The sequence below is a fragment of the Lepus europaeus genome, chromosome 5, assembly GCF_033115175.1.
Source record: "Lepus europaeus isolate LE1 chromosome 5, mLepTim1.pri, whole genome shotgun sequence".
Lineage (NCBI taxonomy): Eukaryota > Metazoa > Chordata > Mammalia > Lagomorpha > Leporidae > Lepus > Lepus europaeus.
In genome coordinates this window covers 53,752,964-53,766,318 of record NC_084831.1, presented here as the reverse complement: position 1 = coordinate 53,766,318, position 13,355 = coordinate 53,752,964, and the positions used below count along the sequence as shown (strand labels likewise).

General features: G+C 39.6%; 1 protein-coding gene across 9 annotated transcripts in view; it reads right to left on the bottom strand.

Moving 5' to 3' along the window:
* Nucleotides 1-13,355, bottom strand: part of PATJ (PATJ crumbs cell polarity complex component) — a 445,385-nt gene that overhangs the window by 148,089 nt on the left and 283,941 nt on the right. For all 9 annotated transcript variants that reach the window (XM_062191443.1, XM_062191441.1, XM_062191445.1 and 6 more), the window contains one exon: nucleotides 155-246. In XM_062191443.1, coding sequence (XP_062047427.1) covers nucleotides 155-246 — 92 coding nt within the window. The remainder of the gene's footprint in view (nucleotides 1-154; nucleotides 247-13,355) is intronic.

Here is a 13,355-nt window from a genome sequence, read left to right as displayed (position 1 = left end):
AACAATCTATACTTAAAGTGACAGTTACACATGGATGAATGTATTATTAGAATATATGGTGATTTTGTTAGACAAAAAACAAAACCAAATAATCTTGCACCAATCATAACTTCCAGAAGAATTCTTAGATTTTAGAAAACCAGCCTTATCTTACCTGATAAAAACCAGCTTGACCTTTGATGGGGCAGTCTTAATAATGGCAGAGGCATTTTGGTGACTTCTTCCATACAGGATCTGATTGTTTATCTGTTTGAGAAAAATAAAGTATACTTATAAAACTGCAATATATGTTGTATATAAAAATGTGTATATATAAAAATGTGTATATATTTACATGTTATGTACTTGGACTTAAATGATAAAGTCTATTAGTTTTTAAGGGTGGAGGTCTAGGTAGGACTAAGGCTAAAAATCATTTTTGTAGTTCAGACTCAAACATGGATTCTGAAATGCTATTAAAAATCCTTTAGGGGCCAGAGCTGTGGTGTAGCAGGTAAAGCCGCTCCCTGCAGTGCTGGCATCCCATATGGGCACTGGTTCAAGTCCTGGCTGCTCCACTTCTGATCCAGCTCTCTGCTATGGCCTGGGAAGGCAGTGGAAGATGGCCCAAGTCCTTGCCCCTGCACCCACGTGGGAGACCCGGAGGAAGCCCCTGGCTTCTGGCTTCGGCCATTGTGGCTGTTTGGGGAGTGAACCAGTGGACGGAAGACCCCTCTCTCTCTCTCTGTGATTTACTTTCAAATAAATAAATAAATAAATCTTTTAAAAAAATCCTCTAAATTCAGTTTTAACCACATTTAATAAAGAACATACAGTCTTCGACCTTTTAGCTAAACTTTAAGAGAGCAGCAGTTGAGTTCAATGCAAAAACTTTACAATAGATATTTCTATATCTTTTCTAGATTCCTGAAAAATGTAAAACACAGACTAAACCATGGTATTCTCCAGAGCCTGTTACACATGATGCTGCAAACGTGTCAAGGTTATTACACAGCATAAACGTTTCTACTGCAGGCGACATAAATATTACATCTCTGTTTTAAGTTCAATTTTAGACCAATTACACAGAAACATTTTACTGTATGCAATCAATGAGCCATCTGTTCATATCCAAGATGTGGTGGGATTTTTAACTTGATTGGATTCACCTACATATTATCTAAAAACATTTACTTTTTAAAACTTTTCACTTTAGACTTTCCCATTAATAAGTTACACCGACAGCTAAGATCAATCTCTTGTTTCGTGTCATTCAACTGATAATAGTTCATATGGTTTTGGATTTTTCCTCTCCCATCTCTTTAATAATTAATAAGATATGCTCAGCCAGTCCTTCTTAACCATGGCCTTGATAATTTCTCCTACTTCAGGGAAAGTATCATATGCCATACAAGTATAAGGGACAGAATAAAGGGCTTGAGGCCTTTTGTTAACAATATTTAGGGGCCAACACTGGCATAGTGGGTAAAGCTGCCGCCTGCAGTGCAGGCATCCCATATGGGCACTGGTTCAAGACCTGGCTGCTCCACTTCCGATCCAGCTCTCTGCTATGGTGTGTCATAAAGCAATGGAAGATGGCCAAAGTGCTTGGGCCCCTGTACCCATGTGGGAGACCCTGAAGAAGCTCTTGGCTTCGAATCAGCCCAGCTCTAACCACTGTGGCTATTTGGGGAGTGAACCAGCAGATGGAAGACCTCTCTTTCTCTGTCTCTGCCTCTAACTCTACCTTTCAAATACATAAACAAATCTTAAAAAAAAAATCTAATAATCTCTCACATCAACTGTGCCTCAGTTTCCTCTTTACTAGTAGGAATCTAGGCACCCACTTCACAAAGCTATCCCAAGAATTAAACACTAGAATGCCTTTAAATTTTATTTACAGTGATCTTTTTAAAAAAGTTTGTTTATTTTTTCCCCCAGAAACCTTTCATTAAAGGTATACAAACTTCAGACATTTCAGAAATACAACTTTAGGAACACAGTGATTTTCCACAGAACTCACCCTTCCACCCTTTCTCTTCCCTCTCCTATTCCTATTCTTATTTTTTGCTAAGATCTATTTTCAATTAACTTTATACACAGAAGATTAACTCTATACTAAGTAGAGAGTTCAACAAATAGTATGAATACAAAAGCTGTACCTCAGCAGTTGAGACTGGGCTGTGCAAAGTTGTTGCATCTCAAAGTATCAACTGCACTTCTACAGACTGCCTTTTAGGTGTAAAGTGATCTTCCTAAACCCGGCCTGGTGTCATCTTCCTAAGCCCAGCCTGGCTTACTAGAAGTCAGGTGACCAAATGGCCCAATCACAAGGGTCAGCTCCTCTCCCACCGTAATGGGATTTGCTGCTCCCACTTCCTTACCTCTGCAAAGCTATATAAGACCTGTTTTCCCAGTACAGGCTGCTGTTCTCGGTGCCTGGCGGGTTTCCCCAACCCAACAATAAACCTTTTCCCCTACTCCAGTGTTTGGTGTGTTTTGTGGTGGCCTTTCCTTTCAAATATCCAAAGCGTTTTTAATTTTTATGTGTTCAAAACAACTCATCTTCTGTTTTCTGCCTTCAGAATCATGCATGCATTTAAAAATGTGCTCACTCTCTAGATTATGTATCTTCGACTACTTTCATGATTTAATTATTCTCATATTTATATATTATTACCTAATTTAGTTATAAAGGAAATGGTTAAGGAAATCATGTAGTCATTAAGAATAATGTGAAAAAGCATATTTAATGAAAGGAAATGTGGAAAATGTATTAAGTGGCAAAATCAGGTTACAAAATACTATTTTGCCTAGCAGGATCATATTTTTGCTAGCTATATTTTCAAGTCTCCTTAATTTACAATGAACTAAAAAGAAGGAACTTTAAAACCATATTCTAAAATGAGACAGCATGTGGGATGGGCCCAGCATTCAGATAGTTGTTCCCTGCCATGTGCCTGCCTCTAGTTCTAGGAAGCCCAGATGATCTAACCCAACTGTCTTGAACCCTATGGCACCAAGCTTAAAAAATTTCTCTTGGGTTGGCCTTGTGGTACAGTGAGGTATGTCACTGCCTGCCCCACAAGCATCCCATATCAGAGCACTGGTTTGAGTGCTGGCTCCCTGCTAATGTGCCTGGGAAGGCAGCAGAAGATGGCCCAAGTATTGGAAGACCTGGAAGGAGCTCCTGGCTCCTGGCTCCTGCTTGGCCCAGCCTTGGCCACTGTATCCATTTGGAGAGTGAACTAGCAGATGACATCTTTCTCTTTCTCTCACTGTCTCCTACCCTCTGTAACTGCCTTTCAAACAAATAAGTAAAAATTTAAGAAAAAATTTTTGTTACTACAACCACATCCCAGCATAAGGTGGTAAGCATTGGTGCAGGCCCAACATCTGCTGAACTGAGCTAAACTCCTTGAGGGTAGGAACTGGTACTCTCCTCTTGGTTTTGCTCAGCTTGCACACAGTGGAGCTCAATGAGGACGTGATGAATTGCAGAGCTCTAAGTGGAAGTGACACTTCATCAACTGCAAGTACAGTGTCCTTGACATAGGCTCCAGCCTTTACAGTGATTGAGGCTAAAAAATGCTTTTAGATCAACAAGTGCTTGAGCATATAGAAAATTGAACTGTTTCATGGTTATGGACATGCCTGCTGTTTAGCTGTGGTCCTCCACTTCGACAGCACAGAATATATGGTACTATTATTCTAAGAGGGAAAATTATATCCCAAATGAAAAAAACAGGCCATTAATTTTAATTTACCTAAGAGTAAAGCTAAAGCCAGGGCATTCATGGCACTGTCTAAAAACTCAGAGGCTCTGGCAGTAGGAAAGCGAAGCAGCTTGCTTGCTGTTGATGTTTTTTCCAGTGCCAACAACAATGGTGTTTACTATGAAGGCAGCTGCTCCCTGCCAATATTCAGAGGCCCTTGGAGAGACTATGCTATGCAGGAAAACAGGGACCAGAGAAAGAAACTCAAGATGGAGGATTTTGCAAGATTAAATCTAAAAGGAAAGTCTATGACAAAAAGCCTTACTCTCCTTAAAAATGACACAGTAGTGGCCACTGAGGTTCAAGAGCAGGAGCTCCTCTTCTGTGCTTTCTTAGTTCTACTTCAACATAAAACAATTTCAAGCTCCCAGGAGGAGCGCGGGGTATGAGACGGGAGCCCAAACAGAATGTTACTTGAGGAAATATCTGTGTAAATAATGAAGCTAAAAATAGGTCAAAACATGGGTTGAGAAAGCTTTTAATCACCAAGAACCAGGAAAAAAAATTTTCAAAATGAATTTGTCTGTATGTGCATTTAAGATGCACGTGGAGTACCCACATCCTGCACTGGAGTACCTGGGATCCAGTTCTGGCCCACCTTCTGATTCTCCCTTCCTGATAATGCAAACAGAGGCAGCAAGTGATACCTCAAGTATTTGGGTCCCTGCCTGCCCTGTGGGAGGCCCAGACGGACTTCCCAACTCCCAGCTTCAGCCTGACCCAACCCCAGCAGTGGCAGACGTTTGAGAAATGAATGTACAGAGGAGATCTCTCGGTCTCTCTCTCTGCCTTCTGAACACATAACAAAGTAAATAATTCTTTAATGCATTTGTCATGAAGAAAAAAATTTTTCACTGTGAAAACGAAAGGGTTATAGGGCTTCCAACCATGTAAGAAGTTTTTATGTCTACACATCACATGAAACACTCCAGAGAAAAGTCAGCAATTAGGATGACTACAATACATTTTATACACAATTAACTTTGGAGGTCTACTTATTCGATTACTAAGAAGCTGCTGCTTTCTGAGAGTACGCAACTTTAAACAACAGACATACAGGGGTCTTCCAAGGGTAGCACAGGCAAAAAAAAAAGTATTCTACACCTCTTTCAAATTAATTACTGTTAACAATGGCCCCACATAACTGGGTGTTGATTCTATGCAGGATACTATGCAGGACTCTTTTGTTTTCCCCTAGAGCAGAGCTAGCAAGCTTGCTTCCTTCTTTCCTTATGATTTATTTATTTATTTGAATGTCAGAGTTACAGAGAGATGGAGAGACAAAGAGAGAGGTCTTACATATGCTGGTTCACATATCAAGTGACCGCAATGACCAGGGCTGAGCCAGGATCCAGGAGCTTCTTCTGGGTCTCCCGTGTGGGTGGCAGGGGCCCAAGCACTTGGGCCATTGTCTGCAACTTTCTCAGGTGCATTAGCAGGGAGCTCCACCAGAAGTGGAATAGCAGTAGCTGGCCTCTATATAGGACTCCTTATGCACAGTATCACATTGAAATCTCAGACAAGCTGGGAATGGATATACTTTCATGAGATTAAGAACCTGAAATTCACACAGGTGAATAATTTGCCCAAAGTGATTTAGCTATTAGTTTTAGAAACCTATAATCCTGAGGCACAAAAGTGGTCCCATTATCTGTGTGGTATGCACACACACAAAAAATCAGATGTTTTCTGAAGATCTTTGTAAAAGATGTCTGTTAAATAAATGCTGAGCAGAACAGAAGAGTGGTAGTCATTTTTCATCTTAGGTCTTGGACTTCGGAGATAGAGGTCAGAACCAATCATTTCACTGCTACACATAGGAAAAAATGCCTCGTAGTTGACTGTCAGGTTTTCAAAAGTTCCAAATGCACAGCAAGCATTTAGGGTAGTGGTGAATACATCCACATCCTACGTCAGAGTACCTCAGCTTGATTTCCAGCTCTCACTCCTAAGTTCAGCTTCTGGCTAATGCAGATCCTTGGAGGCAGTAGTGATGGCCAAGTGATTTGGTTCCTGCCACTTACATGGGAGACCTGCATTGTGTTCCCAGCTCTGGCCATAGCCCCAGCTGGCTGTGCTATTGTGGGCATTTGGGAAATGAACCAGCAGATAGTAACATTCTTTCTTCCTCTCATTGCCTCTCAAATAAATAAATGAAAAAAGAAAAAAAGTCCCAAATGTATTATGGAGTCCTGTTAACATCGTACCTGTCCCTTCATGTAAACCAACTGCTCCCTGAACACTTACACACCCTTAAGACACTTTTTTTTTTTTTTACTGTGCACACATATCTATATAGAATGACCTCCTTTTAAAAAATTAAAATATTTCATGTTGGAGTAAATGTTGCTGTCATCCTTTCATAATGTAAGTGATCATTCAGATTATCTAGAAACTGGAAAAAAACATTATGTTCCATTTATTTCCACTAAACTGAGGAGTAGAAGAACTAAGTATCTTTTCAAAAGTTTCTTCTTTCAAAGGTGACTCAATGATATGAGAAGAATAATAAATTCTTTAGACATGTCCTTATCATTGATGTTATCCCAAAATGGTGGGAAAAACCATTACTGATTAGGTACTTTTCAATCTACCAAATAATCTATTATTTTAAAACACGAGACCCATAACTTTTGCATTCAGAGGTAACCATAATCCTAATTTTTCTGAAACCATCCAGTTTATACATGTTCCAATATCAATAGTGCTTCCTCTTAAAAGTTGTCCAGTTTGGGAGACAAATTTTATATTTATCCCATGTTCATCAGGCCATGACTTTGAGAAGCGATATTGTGCCTTTCTATCTTAATTTATTTATCACTAAACTGAAAAAGCCATGCCAGATGAGGGATGTGGCTGACTTCAGGGGATTTCATTAGCATACAACCACGTCTCTCTGCTGGGATAGTCCCATCTACCACAGTGGGTGGCCAACGTGGTGCTTGTCATGCAACTTCAGGCCAAGCTAAGAGACATATGACATAGACTGGGACAGTCAAGATTCTCTCTTTGGGAGATTAAAAAAACAAATGGGGGAGCGCACTGTGGCATGGTGGGTAAAGCTGTCGCCTGCAGTGCTGGCATCCCATATGGGCACCGGTTTGAATCCTGGCTGTTCCACTTTGCTCTCTGCTATGGCCTGGGAAGGCAGTAGAAGATGGCCCAAGTTCTTGGGCCCCTGTACCTGCATGGGAGAAGCTCCTGGGTCCTGGCGTCAGATTGGCACAGCTTTGGCCATTGTGGCCACCTGGGGAGTGAACCAGCGGATGGAAGACGTCTCTCTCTCTCTCTCTGCCTCTCCTTCTCTCTCTCTGTAACTCTGCCTTTCAAATAAATAAATAAATAAATCTTAAAAAAATAAATAAATAGGAGCTAAGGCCCAGCTAACCATTCTCCATGTTTGTTGTGCTTCTTGAGTTGGTCATCCCGCCACACGGTGAAGGAGCAGAAAGAGCCATCATTTCCTGAGACCCAGGTGCAGCCTGGGATTTTGAGGTTCCAGAAGGGACTCATACCACTACAATAAATTACTATTTCTTGGTTAAATTATCCCTGTGGACTACAAATTTCTGTAACTCCCGCAGTCATACGCTGAGACCCTAATCCCCAGTATGATAGTACTTGGATAATCAAATCATGAAGGTGGAACTTGCATGGATAGGTTTAGTGCACATGTAAACAGAGCCTTATGAGGGATGATCTCTCTCTTCACCATTTCAGGACACAGCAAGGAGGAGAGGGCCTGCAGACCAGGAAGAACGGCTGCACAAACAGAATTCACCTACACCTCCAACTGTCTATTGTTGAAGTCACCCAGTCTATGGTATTTGCTAGAGTAGCTCAGGGTTATTAAAGGTAATTGTTAGAGCTGATTTTTATTCTTTGCAACTGAAAATTTTCTACTGATGTATCTCAATTCTAAACATTAATTTAGAAATGTTAATATTGCAAATATTAGTTTATACTTCCAAGTGACCAACCTTTGTCAATCTCCAAGTATTATGTTCTCTCAGATTGTAATTTGTCTTGGCATCCAAAATGAGAAACAAAGAAGAAAAAAAAAGACTTAGTTTAAAGCAGTTTTCTGATTCTCTTATCTGTTTCTGGCTGCCTCCTCTGATTATTGACAAAGAGGGCCTTCTGAAACTCTCCAGATAGTAACTTCTGTCCCAGTTTGGTGATTTCTTTTTTTTTTTTTTTTGACAGGCAGAGTGGACAGTGAGAGAGAGAGAAACAGAGAGAAAGGCCTTCCTTTGCCGTTGGTTCACCCTCCAATGGCCGCTGCGGCCGGCGCATCTCGCTGATCCGAAGGCAGGAGCCAGGTGCTTCTCCTGGTCTCCCATGCTGGTGCAGGGCCCAAGGACTTGGGCCATCCTCCACTGCCTTCCCAGGCCATAGCAGAGAGCTGGCCTGGAAGAGGGGCAACCGGGACAGAATCTGGCGCCCTGACCAGGACTAGAACCCAGTGTGCCAGAGCCGCAAGGCAGAGGATTAGCCTGTTGAGCCACGGTGCCGGCCCCAGTTTGGTGATTTCTGATTCCAGAAAGAATGACATTTTATCTTATGGGAAATTTGGCTCACTTTTTCCCAGGTTCTGAACTCCCAATTCAATGAAATGTCCTTCAATAGAAAATGATAGTACCCCTGGATACTGAGTATAGCAGCCTTAGATGAGTTTTGCAAAGCTTTTAAGTTATATTTTGGTTTTCACTGTGCTTCACTTTTTCCACTAATGGGTTGATTTCTGTAGTGTGAAAAAAAAAAAAACACAAAAACTGATCTGAAGTATGTCATCTGTATTTATGTATCATAGATGGGAGATTGTATTACAATATTTATAGTTTATAGTAGAAGTAGAATTAGGGTTAATTCAGTGAAGATATAGCAAAAGTAAATTGACATAAATCCTTTTGTTATACTACATAAACTTTCACTTTAGAAGTCTTTAATGAGACTAGTTTCAATAAAATTAATTATTCAAAAACAGCATGATGAGACGTTTTCAACTACTCTTAATTTTCCACAGTTCAACTGAACATGAATATAAATTTATGCAAACAGCAGCTCAATTAAATCTATTCAGAAAACTTACAAAATTGGAAATAAAAGTTAATTAATTTAAGCTAGGATTAGAAATGTTAATTAAACAAAAATTAAAATTTAGACCAAGTAACAGATTCACTTGAGGTCTGAACACCATGTTGTAATGTATTACATTCAACAATAGCCTGCCTGTGCTTTTATTAATGTACAACTTACTATGAAAAGTGATAATTATTGAAGAATTGACTTAAAATTTTGTAACATGAATGGCTGATAATGAAATCTTAGAGTCCTTCCTACTTTATTTTCAAATATCTTCTAAACTTCCATTTCAAGGCATTAGAATCTATAGATTAACTTTTTTATTTAATAAGCTTTTATTGAACATACTATACATGCCCAACAAAATGATCAAATCCTAACAGTTTATTGGGAATAATTTTATGTGTTAACTCTGATCAAACAATTTCACCTTTAAGAACATACCCTATTAAAGATTACGAACTCAGTCATCAAAATGTCTATCATGCTATTATAGACAAAAAGCGAAAAAGCTATATATTTGCCAACAAAAGATTTAGTATATGCATTGTCATGTCAATAGATAAAAAATGATACTGTTAAAGGAGGCAATGGAGGGTGATAGGGATCTAGCTCTATGTCACAGAATGGTAACACTGGTGAGTGAAAAAATAACAACTATCATGGAACCTAGTGAATGGCTTGCATGTGGTCTGTCTCCTGAGGATTCCCGTGTTAGAAGCCTGGTCTCTAGTGTGGTGGTGTCGAGGTGGTGGGCTTGGCGGAGAGCCCTCAGGCAATTAGGAATGCTGCCTTCAGAAGGGATTAACTTAGTTCTTATGGGTTCTGAGTTGGTTATCTTGAGAGAGCTGTTACAGAAAACACAAGCCTAGCCTCTCCTCCAGATCTGGCTTCCTGTGACCTCTCCCACTCGCACCTGTTCCTATCACAATGTGAACCATAAGGTGATGCAATCAGGAAGGGGCTCTCCCAAGAACCCACAGAGAAATAGATAAAGTCTATCTATCTGATAGACTTTCAGTCTCTAAAGCTGTGAGCTAAGTAAACCCTTTTCTTTGTAAGCACTCAGCCTTGGGAATTTTATTATAGCAACAGAAAATGAGCTAATATACCAATTTATTTATCATATTATTTTCACATATGTAAACATTTAGATGGGTTTTTAAAAGTTCTGTATCTCTACTAAATATCATGTAAGATGCATCTCTAACTGGTGGTGGGATTTAAGTTGATTTTCAGTTTGTTTTTCTTGTCAGTGTTTTACAACTATAATAATAGCACTTTAATAAACACAACACATAGGATACACATAAGATACATGTGCCTTAAATACATTCCTTATGTTACATGAATCAGTAAAGGCATGCATACTTATCTAGTTATACAGGAGAAATGGGGGAATTTGACTGATACAGCTACAGCCAGAATTTATTGCCAAATCTTGAGTCAGATTTTGTTTTATTAATAATTAGAAAATATTTGCCGAGGGGTGCTATGATACGAAAATGGTTTGTCCCCTCTGAAACCCATGCTGGAGTTAAATCCCCATTGCGAGGGAGTGAGGGTGGAGACTTAACACAACTATGTTACCTAGAGATGGGGCTTTGGGAGAGGACTCGGATTAGACAAAGTCATCAGGCGGAGCTCCCACGAGGGAGAGAGATCAGAAGAGATGCTCGTGAGTGCTCCCTGTTTCTTGCTGTGTGATGTCCTGTGCAGCCAGCAAGAAGGCCATCACCAGACGAGGCACCTTAACCTTGGGCCTCTAGAACCATGACCCAGATAAGCCTATTTTCTTTCAAACTTAGTCTGTGGTATTGTGTCATTAGCAACAGAAAACAGATTCATCTGGTTGGGAAAAAAAAAGCCATGGCAAATAATTCATTTTTGATCCTATGAAATATTTTTCTAATTTATAGAGTTACAAAGTAAAAACCCCAGACCAAGAATCAGTCTAACAAAAGAGTACTGGATAAGTGATATGCTCATCCATTTATTCACTTATTCAACAATCACAGCACAAGTGATGAAGATATAGGAGTCTTCATTACCAATATCACCATAGCTATCAGATATTGAACATTTAGTATGTTTTAGATATTGGATTCTCTGAAAGCTACGTTGTAGGAATTACTTTATTAAGTCAGATATGGTTCTTGCCCTCAAGCACCTGTTACTCTCAAGTGACACAAATCTTGGAAGCACATAATTGCACTGCCATAGCATGGATGCAGACACAAAGCAAAAAGCGATCGTCACTTCTTGGAGGTAGTAAGTTGGTCTTAAAGTGGAAAGAACGGGGCCATCAAAGAAGGAGGTACCTTTCTCTGAAGGGAGGAGAGAACTTCCACTTTGACTATGACCCTATCAGAATAAGATCAAAGTCAGCAAACCCTAAAGGCTTCCATAGCCTTGGCAACTCATGACTAGAGCCTAGGGAGATTACTGACGCCATAAACAAGAGTGTCAAATTGTTAAGTCAGCAACAGGAGTCACTGTGTACTTATGTCTCATGTGGGATCTGTCCTTAATGTGTTGTCCAATGTGAAGTGATGCTATAACTAGTACTGAAACAGTATTTTTACACTTTGTGTGTCTGTGTGGGTGCAAACTGATGAAATCTTTACTTAGTATATGCTGAATCGATCTTCTGTATATAAAGATAATTGAAAATGAAAAAAAAAAAAAACCCTGGTGTTAAATTGGAAATTGCATAGAAAATTAATCAATTTTTAAAAAATATCATGTAGGATCTCTGTCTTTAATGTGCTGTACACTGTTATTTAATGCTATAACTTGTACTCCAACAGTATTTTTTCACTTTGTGTTGCTATGTGGGGGCAAACTGTTGAAATCTTTACTTAATATATACTAAACTGATCTTCTGTATATAAAGAGAATTGAAAGTGAATCTTGATGTGAATGGAAGGGGAGAGGGAGCAGTAAAGGGGAGGGTTGCAGGTGGGAGGGAAGCTATGGGGGGGGCATTGTAATCCATAAGCTGTACTTTGGAAATTTATATTCATTAAATAAAAGTTAAAAAAAAAAAAGAGGTGTAAACAGAAGCTTAGCAGCCATGCGGGTAGAGAGTGAAGGAAGGGCACAAGACTTGGGAAAAGCATGAAAAGATGTGCAGGAACGAGACTAACGGCCTCTTTCTAGGAACCACGGTTCTTCAGTGTGTCTTTTGGGGCTGGGGAAGGAGACAGGATAGAATAACAGGTAACAGAGGCAGCCAGGAATTGTTCAAAGATTTCCATCTTTGTGGAATATCTTTCATTTCCAGAAATCTTGAGGCCCCAGCCCTTATAAAAAAGATGCTTTCCAAACCACTGCTTCTGTTTTGTAGCTGGGAGAACTGAATGGAGGAAAAGGGTCTCACAGTTAGGAATGGAACAGGGAAGAGGACAAAAACTCATGTGAAAATACAACTTCACGGTAATGAACAAAAATTTCTGAATGTACACTCACATTGGTTTTGTTCTCAAAGAAGGCAAAATGCTATGCATCAAGCAGCAAGTCCTGAAACCTTGGCAGAGGAGCAGGTGTCAAGGACTAAGTTCAGTGGATGCAGTGCTGAAGCAAGGTCTCCCACAACCTCAGGGTACTCTGTTCCTTATGTAGGATGGTGTTCCCACAGGGTCACAATCATTTAGAAGGCTAGGCATGAGAGATATGCTCTCAAAAAAAAAAAAAAATTAAAGTGAAATACCTTCTAAAGGCAGAGTGATAGTAATACATAGTTCACATCTTTCTAAATCTGATATATTGGGAAAAGAGTAAGATACTGTTGTGAATTCTAAACTCTGACATATGAAAAACATTGACTTCAAGACAGTGAACAGAAAAATGTTTATGTGTTGCTTTGACTTGTAGTGTTCCGTGGAAGGTACTCTGAGAGCATTAGGTTGGCTCTCTTGAAAAAACGAGGTAGGTGTCTCCAGATGATTTTGTCGTATCTTCATGGCATAGGAAGACACGAGTAAATGAAGGCAGACTATATTTCACCTCCTACTGTAAAACTGCAGAGGGTTTAGGTTTTCTTAGGAGATTGATGCATTATAGGTATTAATACAGATACTAATAAGTATTAATGATATTGTTAACCACATAAGCAACAGGACATGAGTGAACAGTGACCTATAATTCCTTCTTCCAAGAACACCAGTATATGCTTCATCAAAATTTCCTCCAAACCAGTAACTTCCACCTTAATGTTTGCTCTTTTCACATAAAGGCCTGCTTTGATTAGAACTCCACCCCAATTTTCTGTTACTAGAATTTTTTCTCTTGCCTTCAAAATATTTCACTTGTTCCTTCTACATACCAAAGTCCCTAACTCCGCTCCTTCCAACTCATTTCTCTATTTTCTTTGTTTATCATCAATCCTATTAGTGAATCAGAATTACATCATATGCACTTAACAGCTTTAGTAGCTTATCTCCTATCAAGGCCAGTTCTCCGACCCTACTCAGCATGACAGATGAGCTGCTCCTGGACTTTCCTACTGAGGAA